Source organism: Myotis daubentonii, chromosome 5, assembly GCF_963259705.1.
Source record: "Myotis daubentonii chromosome 5, mMyoDau2.1, whole genome shotgun sequence".
Lineage (NCBI taxonomy): Eukaryota > Metazoa > Chordata > Mammalia > Chiroptera > Vespertilionidae > Myotis > Myotis daubentonii.
The window spans coordinates 30253135-30273477 of NC_081844.1; the positions used below are offsets into that span (position 1 = coordinate 30253135).

General features: G+C 44.9%; 2 protein-coding genes across 19 annotated transcripts in view; one reads left to right on the plus strand and one right to left on the minus strand.

Annotated features, from left to right (window-relative positions):
- Nucleotides 1-4377, minus strand: part of SAFB (scaffold attachment factor B) — a 35863-nt gene extending 31486 nt beyond the window's left edge. For 2 of the 9 annotated variants that reach the window (XM_059697014.1, XM_059697013.1), the window contains exons 1-2: nt 4049-4376; nt 691-775 (exon numbers count right to left, since the gene is read on the minus strand). In XM_059697014.1, coding sequence (XP_059552997.1) covers nt 691-775; nt 4049-4237 — 274 coding nt within the window. In that variant the 5' untranslated portion in view covers nt 4238-4376. Of the gene's footprint in view, nt 1-690; nt 776-2135; nt 2308-4048 lie in introns of all 9 variants that reach the window. The other 7 variants (XM_059697021.1, XM_059697019.1, XM_059697018.1 and 4 more) reach the window with 6 other exon arrangements.
- Nucleotides 4378-4552: 175 nt separating this feature from the next.
- SAFB2 (scaffold attachment factor B2) overlaps nt 4553-20343 on the plus strand; it is a 41379-nt gene continuing 25588 nt past the window's right edge. For 4 of the 10 annotated variants that reach the window (XR_009452985.1, XM_059697023.1, XM_059697029.1 and 1 more), the window contains exons 1-9: nt 4559-4880; nt 6018-6105; nt 12077-12141; nt 12227-12430; nt 14695-14757; nt 15821-15848; nt 16754-17264; nt 17690-17739; nt 18173-18273. Coding sequence is in view for 9 of the 10 variants with exons in the window: in XM_059697023.1 (XP_059553006.1) it covers nt 4695-4880; nt 6018-6105; nt 12077-12141; nt 12227-12430; nt 14695-14757; nt 15821-15848; nt 16754-17264; nt 17690-17739; nt 18173-18273 (1296 nt within the window). In the remaining variant the exon portion in view is untranslated. Of the gene's footprint in view, nt 4881-6017; nt 6106-12076; nt 12142-12226; nt 12431-14694; nt 14758-15820; nt 15849-16753; nt 17265-17689; nt 17740-18172; nt 18274-20343 lie in introns of all 10 variants that reach the window. The other 6 variants (XM_059697028.1, XM_059697026.1, XM_059697027.1 and 3 more) reach the window with 5 other exon arrangements.

Genomic DNA, 20343 nt, shown 5'->3' on the forward strand with positions numbered 1-20343 from the left:
GAAAGAAAAACAAGGAAGATAAAGCCCCTGTCCTCAACAATCTGGTTATGCCACGTTGCAGAATGACATAAGCAAGATATAAGGTCCTGGCAGTGTAGAGGACCTAAGGAGTCATGAGTTGCTATTGGTAGTTTCAGAAGTTGTTGCTTGATGAACTAGGACATGAATACAGACAGATAGGGAAGAAGAGTGGACAGAAAAACAGAAGGCCAAGAGAATCAATCACATTTTTTGCAGCCTGATTAAAGGGGAGGAAGGTAGTGGGGGATAAAGTGGGAAAGAGAGGTCTGGGTCAGATCATGAGTGTCATTAGTGCTATGTGGAAAGTGGTTTTTATACAGCAGGTAGTTTTTTAAAGTAATGTCTATAAAAGTGACCACTCTGTTTTGGCCAGGAAGCATTTAAAAGGGAAGTTAGTTTCCACAAGTCACAGCAATAGTAGACTCAAACCGTCCTAAATACTCTTTTTTAAGGAAGGTGAAGGGCCTGGATAAGCAAAGGCTGCTGAGAAATCTAGAGGAAAATGAGTAAAGGTGTAAATGCCCCTTCTACCCTCTGAATTCCCAAGTATCATAGAAACAAAATACAATGATTATGTCCCAAACACAACCAAGTAAATGAGGCATATTAGCAAAGGAAGTAGTTTTGAAGAAAGCTCAACATTAGGAGTGATCATAAATTCCTTGATACCTTTGCTAGATCTTTTTGATGTCTTCTTGTTTCCTTCAGAGGTAATTTCAATTTCATCAGGATTACCCCCTTCATCTTCAATTGCCTAAAGGAAAGGTAAATGGGGAAAAAAATTTCACCATGAAAGTCAACAAAGACTTGACTTTCACAGAAGCTCGGGGCCAATGATTTGGAAGTGCATCACCTCCACCGTTTCCATTCTTTCTCTTGCTCTACACACTGAAGCAAGGGCTCTGGAGTTAGACTCTAACAGTTCTAAGCTGTGTGGTCTTAAGGAGATTTACTTAATCTGTTTCCTACTCCATAACATGGGGTTACATAAAAATACAGTACTTACCTTTAAAAGCTGTGTGAGAACTCTATCACCCATGTAAAGCAAGCACTGAACAAACATTTGCTTTATTTTTAACATTACCACCACATTCTGGGTTATCCCTATTCCTGGGCTCAATGGAACGAAAAAAAACGAAAAGGCACCCCCTCCACTTTCCTATGACTTCACCCAGCAATGTGCTATCTGACCTCAGGGACCCCTCTCCATGCCACGCCTGCACTCGACACTGTCTGTATAGAATACAATTCACTGGCTGAGATCCTACTGTGTGTGGCACGGAACAAGACATGACATGTAGTACCTCATCTATGACTGACTCCAAAGGTCTTGCTCTCAGCCACTAAGGGACTCACCTCAAAGGATACAGAATTACAGAAGCTCTTGGCAAGCCCAGCCTCCTACCCCAGGAACTTGTCATTCACTTCAACAGCTCCACCCACACTCAGCAAATCAGTACTGAACATGTCAATGATGACATCCCTGAAAACTGGGCTTCAGGTTCAGGATTTACTAATAACCCTTTCTGTTTTTACTGTACTATTCAGTGAGCATAATTTTCATATAAATCCAATTCAAATACTGCATTTTATTTGTATACCGTTTCAGATTCTCAGGCGTTTCCAGCTTGCTACCTGAATTTAGAATGGGACTTGAGGGGTCCTGCACCTACCTAATCTGTATCAGGAGCAAAGACAATCTCTCCCGGCTCTCTGAAGCCAGATCTAGAAAAAAATCAAAGTGCTGCCCTGGGATCAAGGAACAGACAACCAGAAAGCCCCTAACTCTCTTAGCTAGGGACAGACAATGCTGGACCACTAAGAGACTAGAAGAGCTGCTCTAGTAGGAGGTGTACACTTCACCCTCACTGTCTCATTGGGGTGCAGTGTTTACAGGGTCATCTCTACGGGGACTGAGGGCTCTGAGTCATCCTTATAGGCCTTGGCAAATTAACTTTGTTGTGTGTTCCCTCCATCTTTTCCTCTTTTGCCCTTCCAGGAAAAATAAACCAAGGAAGGGATACAAACTGGATGACAGAAGTAGAAGAGAAAGAGAAGATCAGCAATAATTCCAGACTTGCTTGGGCATGTAGTAGATGAGTTCATAGGCTCACGGTATTTATGTAGTGCCTACGTGTCTGAGAAACCGAAAGGAGGGAAAAGGTGGGATGGATTTGTCCCCTCAAAGGTGACAGTGATGGAAGATTCCTGAAGTCATACCAGTCTCAGCCACCAGCCTGACAGGAGGGTTCAATCCCATCTTAGCTCTGCAGGCTTGCAGACTGTCTGGGAGGAAAAAAGTAAAAAAAACCACCCAACTCAGTTTGGTTGCCAGGAGGCTCTGGTGGCTAAGAACATGGACTACATCTTCCCAAGTGCCACCCCCCACACCCTCGTTGCATTTTCTCCAGGTAAACATCTTGGTTAATGAAGAACGGCCTGCCCTGAATAAAGGAATTTAGTGTTCATAGTGAATAAAAGTTAAGGAGGTTAGTATCCATAATGAAAGAATATAAGCTCTAGTTAGAAAGGCCCCAACCGGCTCTGGGCATATCACCTCACCACTCTTGAGCTTGAACTTCCTTATCTGGGAAAATAGGAAAAAATACCTACTTCCTCTCAATAGCAATCAAAATAAAACCCCAATCCTCAGTTGTTTGGGAGCCAGGGTGGAAGGAGTCACAAACCACACTATCTGCAGGGAATGGAGACAGGGGTGAAGGCTGAGAGGGTCTCAAGACACGAGGAGCCTGGCCGGGGCGCTCAGTGGTTGACGTTAACCTATGAACCAGGTCACCGGTTCAATGCCGGGCGGGGCTGCGGGCTCCATCCCCGGTAGGGGGCGCGCAGGAGCAGCTATCAATGATTCCCTTTCATCATTGATGTTTCTACTTCTCTCTCCCTCCCTCTCTGAAATAAAAAAACAAAACACAAGACCTAGGTGGGGAAAAGGTTAAAAAAAAAAATGAAGCGAATAAGAAAAACGTAAGGGATGCAAACATTGACTTAACTCCGCGTTTTTCACACCTACCCTTCAGTACCCCGTAAGGTAGGGAATACAGCCCCCATTTTGGAAATGACAGAGGAAAAATGACTTGTGACAACGATCAGATCCCCGGTGTTTACATGTGCAGGCAACATGCCAAGGCCTCTCAGGCCACCTCACTTAGTCCCCGAAACAAAAGCACGATGTTTTCCCTCTTTTTACACAAGCAGCAGCAGGCTCAGAGAGGATCAAACGTCTTCCATGCGAAAGATCCAGCCCCCGAGACCCGACAGAGCCCTAAGCCCAGGCGCACACCCTGCCTGCCTTTCGGGGTGAGCCATCTCGGTGTCCCCCGAGTCTGCCTTTTACATTTCTGGTCACTCTTGCAAACAACACTTTCCCTTCCGTGTCATACCCCCGAGCTAGGGATGGCAAACCCCAGATTGTTTTTTTTTTCCCCTTTAAATGTCTCCTTGACATGCTCGCTTTATAAATTAACCTCCCATTCAAGGCTTGTTGGCCCTAAAGGGACAATCAACACCCATCTTTGTCGAAAAGACTCCCGCGGCCAGCGAGGGCACAGGGGCTCAGCCGGCCTGGGTTCCAATCCCGTCGCCTCCTCTCCCCGACCGTGTGACCTTGGCCGGGCCCCCCGACTCCCACAGGAAGTGAGGATTTCAGGGCGCCCCGTCCACTTTGGGGAAGCTGGGAAGAGACGACGAGAGGAAAGCCCTCCACGAAGTGGCTGCTGCGGAAAACAGGCCCTCGGTCGATGTCACCCGCCATCTAGAGCTGCGCGGCTACCGCGGCTTCCCCGGTCGCGTCACATTTTCTCCTCCTCGCCCCATTGCGGCGCTAGGGTTTGCACCTGGGCCTGGCTGGGCTCGCAGCCCCCGCCGGGGCCTAGGAGGAGCCGGGAGAAGCAAGGAGCGCCAGGCCGCAAATGGGGCCGGAGGCGGGCCCCGGGACCAGAGGAAATCTGTTGCGGCTGCGGGAGTCCCACGACCCCACTCTTGTCCACCTCGAGGGCCCCGGCTCTACCTTTCTGAGCCTCTCCATCAGAACGCTCTTGTTGCCGCTCGAGTCCAGGTTCCGTTTCTTCAGCTCCGCCCGCAGATCAATCACTCGCAGGTCGCTGAGGCGCCGCGTCCCGGTCTCAGACGAGGCGGAGCTCAGAGCCGCAGCGCCCGCCGCACCCGAATCGCCTAGGCCTGAGAGAGTCTCCGCCATTCCAGGGACCCGGGCTCTGCCACCCACTTCACACAGAACCGGGCCGGGGTTCTCTCAGCTCCTAGCACAAAATGGCGCCGCCTGCCAGAGAACTGTTCCAGCGCCCCGGCTCGCCTCGCTTCTGCGCAGGCGCACCTGGCGCAGGCCCGGTACTCGGTAGCGTCTGCAAATGCGTGGTGAGCGCCTTGGGGGATGTGCGCAGGCGCGTTGCGTCTCTCCAGCCTCCGCTGCGAAAGGCCGGGACGCATGCGTGTTGTCTATACGGCGCCTGCGCATAGTGGCTGGGAACGCGCGGTTGGTCGGCGCACTAGCCCGTGGCTGCGAAGAACGCCTGCACAGCCGGAAAGCGGGGCGGGAGGAAGTGATTGCGTTTTCCTTAGGCGGCGCCATTTTGTGCTCAGAGCCGCTACAGCCGCTGTCGGTGTGGGGAGTAGGTGCCGGAGACCGGGAACTCGGGATGGCGGAGACCCTGGCAGGCTCTGGCGACTCGGGTTCTGGCACGGCCGCGGTTGGTCCGGGCGCCTCGGAGGCGGGGACGCGGCGGCTCAGCGAACTGCGGGTGATCGACCTGCGGGCGGAGCTGAAGAAGCGAAACCTGGACACGGGCGGCAACAAGAGCGTCCTGATGGAGCGACTCAAGAAGGTGAGGGGGCTCGGGGCACGGGGGTGGCGCAGGAGGTCGGGGTGCGTCCCCGAGTGGACCTGTCACCGCGACCTCTGGACCCGGGCGTCTTCGGCCCGCCCCCCTCTTGGCGGACCCCCCGGGCTGAGCTGTCCGGGACTAGGGGGCCTGGCTGTGTGACCTTGGCCCGTGATCGTCCCTCTCTGTGCCTTGTTTCCTACCAGGTCATCGCCTCAAGTGCGCTGGCAGCCTGCCTGCCTCAGACGCTAGGCTGGCCCCTGACTCCTCCCAGGCCCGAGTTTTAGTTTGGGCGCTGTGACCTTGTACAAGTGCCTGTGTCTCTGAGCCTCGGTTTCCCTCCCTGGAGAACAGATGACTGAAGGACCTTTGAGATCTTGCAGGAAAGGGAGCCGTGTTTGTACCTGGCCCAGCGCCTTGGCACTTACCATACCCGACGCCAGACTGCTCTTCTCGCGGGTGTCCTGGCCGACCCCCTGTCCTTTGGATCTGTTTGAGATGTCACTTTCAGTAACGCGCAGCTCCCCCGCCCCCACTTTCTCCTGTCATCCTCTGTTTATTCCCCTCAACACCACACATAACACAAACTTGAGAATGGGGGGTTGTCGTGTCTCCAACCAGAACAAGCTTCTTAAGGGACGGGGGGACCTGTGAGTTTACTGTGAGCCCCAGCCTTGTGCCAGGCAGGAGGGAAGCACCGAGGTACCTTCCCCAACCCGATCTGTCTGTCCTCCCTCCCCGCGCTCCCCCAGGCCAAAGATGGCTTGGTGGACCACCGGCCAGAGCCCATTGCCCATGGAGACCAAGTGCAACCCTCTTGTTATTATTTGTTATATTAACTTAAACTAGAAGGTTGGGCAGTTTCGAGGTTAGAGGCCAGTTTGGAACTGGCCATTGACCCTGATTCTGAACACCCTTCCACACACCCCTTTTTTTGGGTGCGGGGAGGGGGTGGTGTCGGGTGGCGCTGGTGCAGAGAGAACCAAGTTGTGTTGGGTTCATCCTGTGTCTTGTGGTCTTGAAGCCCAGATAGCAGAACCAGACTTGCTCTTTGCAAGGAAGAGTTAGAAGTTGTTATTTAAAAGCAATAATGTGTGCCCTGCAGCTCTTGACAATGTAAAATCCATCTCTTCCTGACAGGCAGTTAAAGAAGAAGGGCAGAATCCTGATGAAATTGGCATCACATTGGAAGCCACGAACAGGAAGACGGCAAAGAGATGTGTTAAAGGTATCCACCTGTACTTCCTGCTGCTAGAGGTCCGAGTGTTTGAGAGCCCACTTACTTAGAGACCTGGTTTTTATTACTGTTTCTGCCCTCCCGGCCAGGAGGAGAATGTCTTCAGCTGTCCTTGTTCTCCATCTCCTAATTAGGCCTGCTCTTCACCAGCTAACAAGTGACTGTCAGGGTGCTGGAGGAGGACACCAAGTAAAATTAAAATACATGCTAAACACATCTCAGTTCTTGCCATTGGTGTTAAAAAAGAACTAGAGTAAGACACTCTAAAAGCTGTCCTGACTGGTTTGAGCACCTGCTTGGCTTCCTTCCTGGTTTTAAAAAATAGGACTTAAATCAACGAAAATGACAACAACCCAAGACCAAATAGAACTCAGCTTCTCTATGGTCCAAAATAGATTGTCAGAGTATTTGTATCCAGCCTATTTTTACTAGTGTGATTTTTAAAAAATTAAGATATAATTCAAATTCTATAGAATTCACCTGAAGTGTACAATACAGTGCTCATTCACAAGACTGTGCAGTCATCACCAGTGTCTAATTCTAGGTATTTTCGTGACCTCCGTGCCCACTAGCAGTCACTCCCCATTTTCCCAGCCCTCAGCCCGTGGCACTAATTGACTTTGTCTCTGTAGATTTGCCTATTCTAGACATTTCATATAAATAGAATCATACAGTCTGTGGCCTTTTCTGCCTGCCTTTTTTCACTGAGCATTATGTTTTCAAGGTATATTTACGGCATGCCCCAACATTAATTCCTTGATGGATAATACCTGTTACTTTTTGGAAGGACTTAATTTCAGAAAACTTTGAAACCTTACTCCCCTTATTGTAGGGAGGAATTACTTATTGGATTAAAGTGATCAAGAGGAATTAACCAAATGTCCTCATTATTAGGTTTTACAGTGATAAGGACAATATAATTCAGGTAGTAGAGGACAGTTTAGAAAGTCAAAAGAAATTAATTTGTAGCATTTTCAACAATTTCAGTTTACTTTTTAAGCAGATTTTCCTGGCAGGAAAACTTTTCTGTAACGTATCTAACTTTTAAAACTTGTATGGTATAAGTGTTTTGAAAGGTTAAAATTTTTAGTTAGGTTTCATAAAGAGCTGCATTATGTTTAATTTAAAAACATTGATTTTTTTTTTGCTATTGTATTGATCCATACTTCACTATTAACACGGACTGACCAAATGAATACAGACTATGAGAGACTGGTCTATAGCAGGAAACATACAATTACCTCTGTCTTTTTTTTAAAAAATATATTTTCATTGATTTCAGAGAGGAAGGAAGGGAGAGAGAGAAAGAAACATCAATGATGAGAGAGAATCATTAATCGGCTGCTTCCTGCATGCCCCCTACTGGGGATCAAGCCCTAAACCCAGGCAAGTGGCGTGACCGTGACTGGGAATTGGACCATGACCTCTTGGTTCATAGGTCTCACTGAGTCATACCAGCCAGGCAACAACTATGGTCTGAAAGCCTGTTTTACGATAGCTATGAAACAACGTGTTAGTTTAAAAGTTTTTAATGTAGATGCTCATTTAAAACTGTTGAGGTTTAAGGTTTATGAATCCAAATGTTCTTGTCTCCTAATGGGGATCTTTATACATCATTAGACAAACTGAACCTTAGCTAGGTGTTTTAAAAACCTATCTGAATGTCTGGATTAAAGCTTATGTCAAATCAAAACTACATGGAATTAGCATTTTGCCTGGAAAGCTTTGGTAATAGTTCATTCGTATAGAGAGAATGCTTATACCAACACTAGAGGCCCAGTGCATGAAATTCCTGTATGGGTAGGGTCCCTAGGCATGGCTGGCGATCAGGGCTGATCAGGGCCTTCCCTTCATTCTGTGCCGCCCCCTGGTGGTCCATGCACGTCATAGCGAGTGGCCGAACTCCCAAGGGGTAATTTGCATATTAGCCTTTTATTATATAGGGTAGCTCTAGCAATGGTCCCGTCCTCGTTTTCAGAACCAACGCCCAGAGAAGGAACAGGTAGGTGGTCTGAGTCCAGGGACAGAGGATAGCACCTATAGGTTGTTGAGCTAGCATATCCTTTGGAGGTGTTTGGGTTCTTGGTTAGTGATTTGAAGTATTTCATCATCAAGGTGTCCTAGTTGAAATTAGGTCCTCAAGATTACATAAAAGTGATCAGGAAGAATTAACCAGTTGTTTTCCAGAGTCTGTGCAAGAGTGGGACTAATTCTGGGAAGCCAAGAGTGACTGTTGCCTTTTAAAAGTAAAGAGTAGCTAAAATTGTGGAAGATGTCTGGATGTGTTTTGAAAGATTAAATTTTGGAATTAGGTTTTATGTGAGAAACTAAAATTTGATTTTCTAGTTTCTGTCCTGTTGTCCCCCACAATCCCCGTTTCAGCTTTTAGTCAGGCCCTTGAGATTGGGGTACAGCCTATCTGCTCAGTACTTGTCATTCCCACTCTTATTTAGGGCACTTTTTGGTGAAGCTTTAGGGTGTGCATTTTTCTTGTTTACATCCTGTGTGTGTATTGCAGGCTACTATTTAGAGGCCTAGAAATTGGTTGCAACTGCCAAACATTTTTAGACAGTGTATTTCAAAGGGTATGCTGGGCTTAGATATAATGGGAAGTGGTACAGCTGAGTTTTTGAGTCCCAGCTTTGGAACTGAACCAAATTCTTATGTGTCAAATGCAGATAATAAACCTGCTAGCATTGTGGGAAGTATTAAATAATAAGATGTGGAGAGTATGGTATCTGACATATAAAACTACATTTCTTGAGTGGTTACTGATGATAATGATAAATGAAATACTTAAGGTGTAAACATTTTAGTTTGAATCTTTAGTCAGTTTCTGCCCTGGCTAGGGCCTCAGTTGGTGGGAGCATCATCCCATACACCAGCGGTTCTCAATCTGGGGGTCGAACGACACTTTCACAGGGGTCGCTTAAGACCATCGGAAAACATATATAATTACACTAGAGGCCTGTTGCACGAAAAGATTAGTACAATAGGCTTTCCCTTCCCCTGGCTGCTGGCACCAGTTTTCCTCTGGTACCCGGGACCCAGGCCTTCGCTCCGGGCGGAGCCGCCTTCAAGACTTCGCTGCCCCACCCAGCTGCCCCGGGCCGGGTCACACACGGGGCACCTGGGCAGGCCAGCATATTGCTGCTGCCCCGCCCGGCCGCCCCAGGTCGGGTCGCACAGCGGCTAAGCGGGCCAGCCTGGGTCAGGTCACACACGGGACGCCTGCTGCCCTGGGTCGCAGATAGCAGGCCCGGATGGTGGCAGGGCGGGCGGGATGGTGCTGTCCCACCCTGCCTGCAGTATGCAAATTAGCCGCCATCTTTGTTGGTTAATTTGCATATTGTGCTTATTAGCCAATGGGAGGCGTAGCGAAGGTATGGTCAATTGCCATGTTTGTCTATTATTAGATAGGATATTGTTTTTGTGATTAAATCACCATGCTTTAATTATGTGCAATTTGTAACAATGAAAATACATCCTGCATATCAGATATTTACATACGATTCATAACAGTAGCAAAATTACAGTTATGAAGTAGCAACGAAAATAATTTTATGGTTGGGTCACAACATGAGGAACTGTATTAAAGGGTCGCGGCATTAGGAAGGTTGAGAATCACTGCCATACATCATAAGGTTGGGGGTTTGATTCCCAGTCAGGGCAAATACCTAGGTTGCAAGTTTGATCCCCCGTTAGGTGCCTACGGTTGGCAACAGATCACTGTTTTTCTCCCTCCCTCCCTTCTTCTCTCCCCCTTCCTCTCTCTCTCGAAAATTAATAAAAACGTATCTTCAGGTGAGGATTAAAAAAAAGACAGGTTTCTTATGTTTAATTTTTTTATTTAAAAATTATGAAAATAATATTTTTCAATAATTTGAAAGATGTAAAAAGTATGTATATAAAAATAAAATTATCTCTAATTATACCACTCCATATTTTAACCATTGTTGGTTGCTTCAGTCATCTCCATCTGTATGCATCTTCACACTTGCATGTATACAAACATACATGTGCTTTTTAAAAGGAGATCTACATGGTTTTGTTTCTTTTTTTACTTTTTTAATTTTATTGATTTACTTTAGAGAGAGAGAGAGAAGAGGAAGTAAGAGAGAGAGAGAGACATTGATTTTTGTTCCATTATTCATGCATTCATTGTTTGATTGTTTTAAGTGCCCTGACCAGGGGTCAAATCCACAACCTTGGCATATTGGGATGATGCTCTAACCCAGTGGTCAGCAAACTGCGGCTTGCGAGCTACATGCAGCTCTTTGGCCCCTTGAGTGTGGCTCTTCCACAAAATACCACCTGCGGGCGCATATGTACAGTGCGATTGAAACTTCGTGGCCAGTGCGCAGAAGTCGGTATTTTGTGGAAGAGCCACACTCAAGGGGCCGAAGAGCCGCATGTGGCTCGCGAGCTGCAGTTTGCCGACCACTGCTCTAACCAACTGAGCTACCTGGCCAGGGCCTCTTTTTTTTAACTTTATGGGAATTTTACCATATTAAATATTCTTGAGAGCTTATTTAAGTTACAAAACATTGTATGGTGTACCACAGGGTTTCACAACCTTAGCACTGTTAACTATTTAGAGTAAATAATTCTTTGTTTAGGACGCTGTCCTTGCAATGTGGTATGGTGAGCAGCATCCCTGGTCACTCACTTCCACTAAATAGATGCCAGTAGCATACACACTTCAGGTCTGATGCCCTCCAAAATGTCTCCAGATATTGCCAGGTTACACCCCACTCTCCCCGTCGACTTGCATGCTGGTATCCACGTATGAACAAAATGTGCTATAATTTCTTTTCCTTTCAGGTGTTTAGGCTATGTACACTTTCTAGAAAGAATAAATATGTTTTGAATCCCTTATCAGACATTCTAGTGCATGTCCTAAGGGGAGTATGTACATTTTTCAGGCCTCACCTTTCCCTCTAACCCAGCGGTTCTCAACCTGTGGGTCGCGACCCCTTTGGGGGTCGAACGACCCTTTCACAGGAGTCGCCTAAGACCATTGGAAAACACATATATAATTACATATTGTTTTTGTGATTAATCACTATGCTTTAATTATGTTCAATTTGTAACAATGAAATTGGGGGTCACCACAACATGAGCAACTGTATTAAAGGGTTGTGGCATTGGGAAGGTTGAGAACCACTGCCTAACCTCTTGGGAATACCTAGCATTAACTGTAAATAGTTCTTTTGTATTCATAAGACTCGGATTTTATGGTAGCCTTTGCCCCCCAGATAAAAGTTCCAGAGCTGAAGACTGATGAAAGGCAGGCAGCCTGCTTGAAATGGTGGAATGTAGGGAAAGCCAGCAAGTTTATAATCCAGAATGTTATTTGAAGTTGCATTTCTTTAATTACTAGATGGATATTACATTTTAAAAATTATATTTGTTGTAAAATGCCTGTTATCCTTTGCTCTTCTTTTGGGATGTTTGTTTTACTTTGGAGTGGTTTTGAAATTTTTTGAAGCACTTAGGTATTTTGTTAAAAATCAAATGCTTTTGTTTGATAGTATTACAGAGATCCTAGATATTCATATCCCGATGGAGACAAAATTGCACACATTAAAACAGGCACTTCGCATGACTGGCTCTGTGGTTGAGTGTCTACCTATGAATCAGGAGGTCATGGTTCAATTCCCGGTCAGAACACATGCCTGGATTGTGGGCTCGACCTCCAGTGTGGGTTGTGCAGGAAGCAGCCGATCAGTGATTCTCTCTCATCATTTTTGTTTCTATCTCTTCCTCTCCCCTCCTCTCTGAAATCAATAAAAAAAATTTTTTTAATTAGTAGAATACTTTTTAAAAACCCAGAAAACAAAACAGGCACGTCTTCTAGTTTCCTTGTAACATGTTCTAAGATTGAAATCTATCATTCTGCTATACTAATTATAGGGCTAGACCTGAGTGTTATCTGATTGAACAATTGTTCTGTAATTAGGACAGAAGATAGAGGAAGAAGGCACAGAAGATAATGGCCTAGAAGAGGATTCCAGAGATGGGCAGGTATGTGGCATGACAGTGGAGACAGCAGCAGGAGCGCTGAGTCCTGGTCTACCTGGTCATTGATACCTCTCATTCCTCTTTATAGGAGGATGTGGAAGCAAGTTTGGAGAGCTTGCAGAATATTGACATGATGGATGTTAGTGTGTTAGAAGAAGCTGAAGTCGAGAACAGCAGTGCCCCAGACTTTGGGGATGATGGCACAGACAGCATCCTCGATTCCCTTTGTGATAGCAAAGAGTATGTGGCTGCACAGCTGAGTGAGCTTCCAGCTCAGCTCACAGAACATGCTGTAGGTAACACTAAGACACGTGGAATGTGGCAGGAGGCTCAAGGCTCCCAGTGCTTATGTGCTGTTTATATGAGCAAGATCATGCTAAGGGTTGGTTGATTAAATAGCAAGCAGCGAAATCAGTCACCATAAACATTTAATTTAGGAACTGAACCTTGGTGGTAAATTCTGTCCATTTAAACTCAACATAGGTCAGATATTAATTAATGAATAACTTCTCCGTTAATGTTTCTGTAGTATTGGAGACTATTTCTAATTGGATGAGAGACACTTTCTAAGCATAAGCCATAAAAGGTTGCAGAGTTAATAAAAGTATTTTCCTTTTAAAAAAGTAGGTAAAAAACTAGAAAGATAAAACAAAAACAGTGTATAACTTCATCATCCAGATAATCTTATAGATGTTTTAGAAAGTTTACTCTATGCATAAGAATAGACATAGTCATCCCCTGGCCAGTTTGGTTCAGTGGTTGGAGCATCAGCCCACTGACTGAAGAGTCCTGGGTTCATTTCCAGTCGGGGGCATGAATCTTGGTTGCAGGCTCAATCCCTGGCTCCAGTAGGGGTGCATGAGGGAGGCAGGCAACCGTTATGTCTCTCTCACATTGATGTTTCTCTCTCTCTTTCTCTTCCCCTCCCCTCCCACCTCCTCCTTTCCACTCTCTAAAAATCAGTGGGAAAATATCCTTAGGTGAGGATTAACAACAAAAAATAGTAATAGCCCTAGCTGGTTTGGCTCAGTGGATAGAGCAGCCCTGGGACCGAAGGGTCCCGGGTCCAATTCCAGTTAAGGGCACGTACCTCGATTGCAGGCTCAATCCCTGGCCCTGGTCGGGGTGCGAGCAGGAGGAAAACAATCATTGTGTGTCTCTCCTCCTCCTACTTCCCACTCTCTAAAAATCAATTGGAAAATATTCTCAGGATTAACAACAACAACAAAAAGAATAGTTGGTTACCCTCACTGGTTTGGCTCAGTGGATAGAGCATCAGCCTGAGGACTGAAGGGTCCCAGGTTCGATTCCAGCCAAGGGCACATGCCTGGGTTGCGGGCTTTATCCCCAGTGGGGGCTATGCAGGAGGCAGCCAGTCAATGATTCTCTCTCATCATTGATGTTTCTATCTCTCTTTGCCTTTCTCTGCCTCTCTGAAATCAATAAAGATATATTAAACAAACAGAAAAAATAGTTGGTCATATTAAAAGAGGTGAAATACAGTGAAAAAAATATTTGTCATCCCAGAAAAACCCCTTCCGTTAAAGGGAATCACTATTAATGTCCTGGTGTGTAGGGTAGGGCTTTAATTCTGTTACCAGTGTCCCCTTCCCAAGTTCTCCCAGTATTTTGGCATAGAGCTCTTTGTGGTGGCCATCCTAGAAATAATGGTCATTTGAATCTTACCATCTTGGCGTGCCCAGCCATTCTAGTTTGGCTGTGTTGTTTACTTAAGGCATTACAGCTTTAAACTAAAACAACTGCCCTCGAAGGACTAAACTTTAAACCTTCAAGGACAAAAGCCACAAACTCCGAACATCACTCCTCAACCTAGGATAATATTAAGCAAGTGATTTTCCCTCTCTAGGCGTGATCCTGTTGTATCATGTTAATTATTTTCAGAGCATGTCCTTGGTTTCTAACTTCTTGGTTAATGAAGTGTCCAGGTTATAAGGTTCAAACCCATAAAATGATAAAAGAAATATTTGGAAAGGGATATTTTTGTATTTCACTTAGAAAGGTAAAAGACCTTCAAATTTAGTAATCTTTAAGATAAGTGGAATTTGTTTATTTTATTTTATTTTATTTTATTTTATTTTATTTTTTGATATAGTAAATAGTCAAGTTAAGTGTTTGTTAAATACAGCACTCTAGAAGAAAGTTCCCTGTTACTGTTATTTCAAAAGTGTTGCTACCAAGTGAAATTGGAGGAGTACCTGGTTTTGAGTTCGCTTTGGGAATTCTATGGATGAGTGGTATATGTAGACCATCAGTATGTGGAAACTGCCTGGGAGTGAATTCATTCATTCATTTGGGCAATGCTGACAGAATACCTACTGTTTGCAAGCCTCTGTCAGTGATGTTGCTGTTATCCAGTGCTAGAGCAGGTGTGGGGACAGGGAAGCAAATAATAAACTGAATAATCTGACCATTAACTTGTGGATGGCAGTAGATATCTGAAGGAAATCGATACATGGGTTGCCTGGAACATAGTGAGGCCTAGACCTAGGCATTCACAGCTCTGAGCCCACAAAGTGACCTTCCATTATCTTCCAGGTAGACGGGGAAGGCTTGGAGAGCACTTTGGATGCTTCATCGTTGGACTTCAAAGTACCTTCGGTAAGTGAACATCTGTTTCTGCATGATTGGAAATTCTACATGAGTGGTTAGTTTTCCGTATTTGGAAACGATGTGTAGGTGTATGTGCAAATGATTCATTGAGGATTGATATTGAGCTGGGTGCTAAGGATAAGAGGTTGAGAGCCCAACCGATCAGTTTCAGGATTTGCAGTCTAGTGGGGGCAGGGTTAATAACCAGCAAAGAATGTAATGGAGGAGAAGTTTAAGTAGTTGGCCAACCTAAAGGGCTTCCTGGAGGAAGTCCTGTTTGAATTAAGGTCTGACATTGGTCAGGAGTTAGCCCAGTAAGAAAGAACAGAAGACTTTGGGAACATGGCTTATGGTAGGAATGGTGTACACAGGGTATGGGCAGAGAGGCAGTGGGGCTGCAGAAGCAGGTGGGTCTGACTGCCAGAGTGGGGAAAGGATTTGGCAGGTGTTCTTGTTTTCAGTGGGAAGTCAGGGAAAGGTTTTAAAAGGTTCCAGTTATAAATAATAGTTTATGTTGGGAGAAACACATTTTTTTCTCAAGTCTGGTTTCATGTATAAAGCAGTGGCCATCTGTGTAACTTCTGCCTTGACTGTGGGAGTCTGCCAGCTGCAGAGGTATTAGATCAGCTTAAAACTTGGTTTGGGATGGTCAGACTCTGAGTGGAGAACTGAACAGGCTCAATGTTACCACTGCCTTTCTGCTTTTGCTGGGGAGAAAATGGCAAAGTGATTGTATAATGGAATGCATTGTTTTGAGTGGATCTGCCCAATTTTTAAGTGTCTTATGGCATTTCTTTCTCTTTTCTTTTTTATTATTTATTTATTTTTATTTATTGTCTAAAATTTTACTTGTGTCTCCTTTTTCTCTGCTTGAACCCCTGCCCCCAGCCATTCTCACCCAGGGCAAGCCCCCACCGCCCCAGTGTCTGTGTCCATTGGTTATGCTAATATGCATGCATACAAGTCCTTTGGTTGCTCTCTAAACCCCCCTCCCCCTTGCCATTTGTCTCTGGATCTATTCTTGTTCATCAGATTATGTTGACCATTATTTTCTCTTTTCTTTTTTAATTAGGATATTGAAGAACCACTCTTGGAGCCAGGTACTGATAAGAAAAACACAACAGTTATGGTTTGAAAGTTTTTCTCACTACATTTTTTTCAAGCTGTCTATATATTTTATGCTGTATTATGGTGTTGTAAGTGATTTTAATGGTGGACAATCCAGATCGTACAAGGATCAGAGATTGGAAACCCATTCATATCACCAGATCTGTGGAACTGCTGTTCTGGTTTCTAGAGGTCAGATGTATGTGGTGAGATGTAGTGATTTCATCTCTCTAACCACATAGAGTGGCATTTACATAATTTCTCCTTGTGATTCTTCCATGTGTTTCTACACATGAAACAGATCTTGTGATATTTCTCTGCAGTCAATTTGATTAATACAGTTAAGGCAGGATAAAGCAATTGTCAGGGAACTTATAACCTGAGAAGTGACTGGATTCCAGAAGAGGAAACAGAGTTTCTTCATGAAAATTTCCAGCATGTTATTTCCCTTATGGACTGCGGTTATCTCTCGCCATCTGAAGAATTTCTGGTGTTCCTATTGGACTGTTCTGTTAAAAGAAATTCAAAGAAATTTGGAAATTGAGCTGTCATTGAATGATGACTGCATTCGGTTCAGCACCTTGGACATTGGAAAAATAAGTCAGAAGACCCAGACTTGAACAAAACATGAAGAAGACTGTTGAGAAGCAGCCAAGTGGTTGTAGGTGTTTAAATCGGTGGGGGCCTGTTTCATGTAGCATAGCGGCTTACTCTAGCAGTCGGTTGGAGTGCAGGTAGTGTAACCAGTGTAACGTGTGTACCCGCGGGTTTTCCAATCTCTGTGTAGCTAGCAGTTCTCTTCGTGTTAGTGTGGCAGCCGTGCCAGTTCCACATTTGTGATTGCTTTATTTCCCTGGTAATTAAACCTTGTGCCATTCTATTCCTGTTAAATCCGTAGAAAATGAGAAAATACTCGACATTTTGGGGGAAACTTGTAAATCTGAGCCAGTAAAAGAAGAAGGTTCCGAGCTGGAGCAGCCATTTGCACAGGATACAAGTAGCGTGGGGCCAGACAGAAAGCTTGCGGAGGAAGAGGACCTTTTTGGCAGCGGCCACCCGGAGGAGGGTGATTTAGATTTGGCCAGCGAGTCAACAGCACAAGCTCAGTGGAGCGAGGCAGACACCCTGTTAGCGGTAGTGAAAAGGGAGCCCGTGGAGCAGACAGGCGGTGACGAGAGGATGGACTGTGAGCCTGTAGGGCTAGAGGAGCCAGTTGAGCAGAGTAGTAAAGCCTCAGAGCGCACAGAAGCCTCTAGCGAGGAGGTCGCAGAAGCGCCCCAGGAAGCCTCAAGCCCAGACCCCAGAGATAGCAAAGAAGACGTGAAGAAGTTTGCTTTTGAAGCTTGTAATGAAGTCCCTCCGGCTCCTAAAGAGTCCTCAGCCAGTGAGGGCGCTGATCAGAAAATGAGGTTTGTTTTTTCTCAGTTTTAGACCAGACGCTATCTCCTTTTCATTGGTCGTTTAATGACACACATAAGCTGTTTTTTCTACAATTGGCCAGCCAGACTGATGAAATTGTAGTTTACCACTAAAGAGTGTTTTATTTCTCTTTGTGTATTTTTAGTGGCTGATTGGATTCCTTTCTTTTTCTCAACCGACTATGGTTGTGTTCTTAAATTGCTAAGTGTTCTCTTCAGTTAAATCGAATTGACTTAAGAATCTGATATTGTATTTTGGGGGGCCAAATATCCAATATAAGCTTGCAAAGATGTCTTGTTAAAATTTTATTTCAGACTAATTTTCTGGTAGGTATCAGTTTTAGCACACATTATATTTTTAATTTAGTTCTCTTTTGTTTTTTTCCTGCATGATTAATATTAACTTTTGTCTCTAGTTCTTTTAAGGAAGAAAAAGATATAAAGCCAGTCATTAAAGATGAAAAAGGTATGCTTTAACTTACATGGTGGGGAACCACCTATGGATCCCTTGGCTTAGGAGGGAGGGGCCTGGAAATTGCCACATTCTGGAATTTACAGTGAATCCTATTACAACTCTATTCTCCATTGAATAATATAACAAGAGTTATAGAAACTGCTATCTTGGATGAGATTTGATCATTGAAAAACATTTCAGTTTGTAATAACTTGGACATGATTACTCCTCAAGTAAGAAAACTCTGTTTTTCCCATCCAGATTTTCATCTCTGTCATAGGTGTTGACAATAATTAAATTCTTGAATTAAAAGTGGAAATTGAAAAGAAAAAAGAAGTGTTGGAATTGGATGTGGTTAGGGTTTAAGAGAGAGCCACATTTCAGGAGTGGTCATACTTTCTATTATTCCTGATGGCAAAGCATAGTCTTCTCTCTCCTGCTCCAGGTCGTATCAGCAGCAGTTCTGGTAGGAATTTGTGGGTCAGTGGACTGTCCTCCACAACTCGAGCAACAGATCTGAAGAACCTTTTCAGCAAGTATGGAAAGGTATGCTCTCCATTATGTCTGTCTTGCTACCCAGCCTCAATTTAGCATTAAAAAATATACTCAAGCCCCGCTGGCATGGGTCAGTGGTTGAGTGTCAACCTATGAACCAGGAGGTCACAGTTCAATCCTGGTCAGGGCACATGCCTAGGTTGCGGGCTCAATCCCCAGTAGGGGGTGTGAAGGAGGCAGCCAATCAGTGATTCTCTCTCATAATTGATGTTTCTATCTCTCCCTTCCTCTCTGAAATCAATCCTATAAAAAAAAGGCTAATATGCAAATTGACGGAACAGTGAAATGACTGGTTGCTATGATGCACACTGACCACCAGGGGCAGCCACTCAACGCAGGAGCTGCCCCCTGATGGTCAGTGTGCTCCCACAGAGGGGGCGCCGCTGGTGAGCACAGCAGCGGTGGTGGGAGCCTCTTCCACCTCCTCGGCAGCACAACTGCCGATATCCCCTGAGGGCTCCAGGTCTGTGAGAGAGCACAGGCCAGGCTAGGGGGACCCCACCCCCCACCGAGTGCATGAATTTCGTGCACCAAGCCTCTAGTAAAAAATATATACTCAAGAGTTTAGAACCCTACTTCATGCTAATTTTATTGTGGGTCATTTCTAATTTAAGAAAAGGCTGGAGGAGGAAATCCTCAAGGGGGAAAAACTCACCTGGTTTTGGATTTGAGGATTTTTTTTTCTATTTGAGAGTGGTTAACAGGCAAAACATAATCATGATGTAGAACACTATGCCGAAAACCTGTGTAAATAGCTACAATCTGAATGTTCTTGTGGTTCTTTCTAACTTCTCTTCAAGAAGCTGCTATATCTTTTGGCTTATACAAAATTTAAAGCTGGCATGCTGAGGGTTTTTTCCTTAACAGTAAGTTAAGTGTTGGCTTTTATATCTTATAGCATCTTAAGTATATACTTTAAAAACTAGAACGTGATAGTGGTTTACAAATAAATCACCTAATATGCTGCTAATTGGGAGCAGGTGGAAAATAATACAGTTCTAAAACTTTCCAAGGAGCTTAAAGGACTTTTAAAATAAAAATGATTCTGTTGCTTTGGAATTAGGTGATGAAGCAATCTTTTTATAAGCCATAGAGACTGCCCTGGTCTCTGGGATGCCTGTGGGAAATGGCCCTCTAAGGAGGGAGGTAGGGGACAGTGCCTCGAGGAGTTGAGAACTTGCAGGGATTCTAGGCAGAGTTTCTGAGGCTGACTCATCCTGGCTGCTCAGTCATATCTTGCTCAGATCCATGTCACCCAATTAGGTATTGGTGAATACATTAGTGACTTGGACAGTATGGGTCCAGAAGAAGCGTTCAGAAGGGCTTAGAAAACTATTAAGCTGTAACCTACTCATTTATTTTGTTGACCTCTTTCTGAACTCAGGTACTGATTATAAAGCCTAAGCAAACAGATATAAGGTCCCTGTCATTATAGATCTTACAGACTGGTAGAAAAATCATTTACAGAATAAACATATACAACACATTCAATAAGGAAAATTACAGCGTGTCAATCATATGGTAAAGAGACCTAATTTAGATGTGGGGGTGTGGGTTCAGCAAAACTTGCTGAGGAAGCCATATTTAGGGCAAGACCTGAGTGATTGGAGTTGAGCATGCCTGTGGCTCTGGGTAAAGGAAGGCCCAGTGGTGGGACAAGGCTTTGTAATGTGGATGAACTCCTCAAAGGCTACTGTGCAAAGCTCCAGGGCAGAGTGCAAGGGGGAAGGAGGAGTGGGGAGACAGGGATATGTGAGCTTCTCATGGTACCTGCCCTTATTTGGGCTTAACTGTCATTGGAAATGATGCCCTTGCAAGGATTATTAGTTTAATGGAAAGGTCAAATAACCCCATAATTGGCTCAGCCCCTTGACCTTCTCTGCCCAGAGAACTGACACTGTGTCTTCAGCAGGGGCTTCTTTCACCTTTGTCCCTGTATGGCGTACTCTGGGCTTCTGCAGACAGCGCAGCACTTTTCCATCGGGGTAGCAGAACTACAAACATCAGGGTCTACAGGGAACCTAGAGAGCATGGACCACTCTCCCCACCCCCTTGTCACAG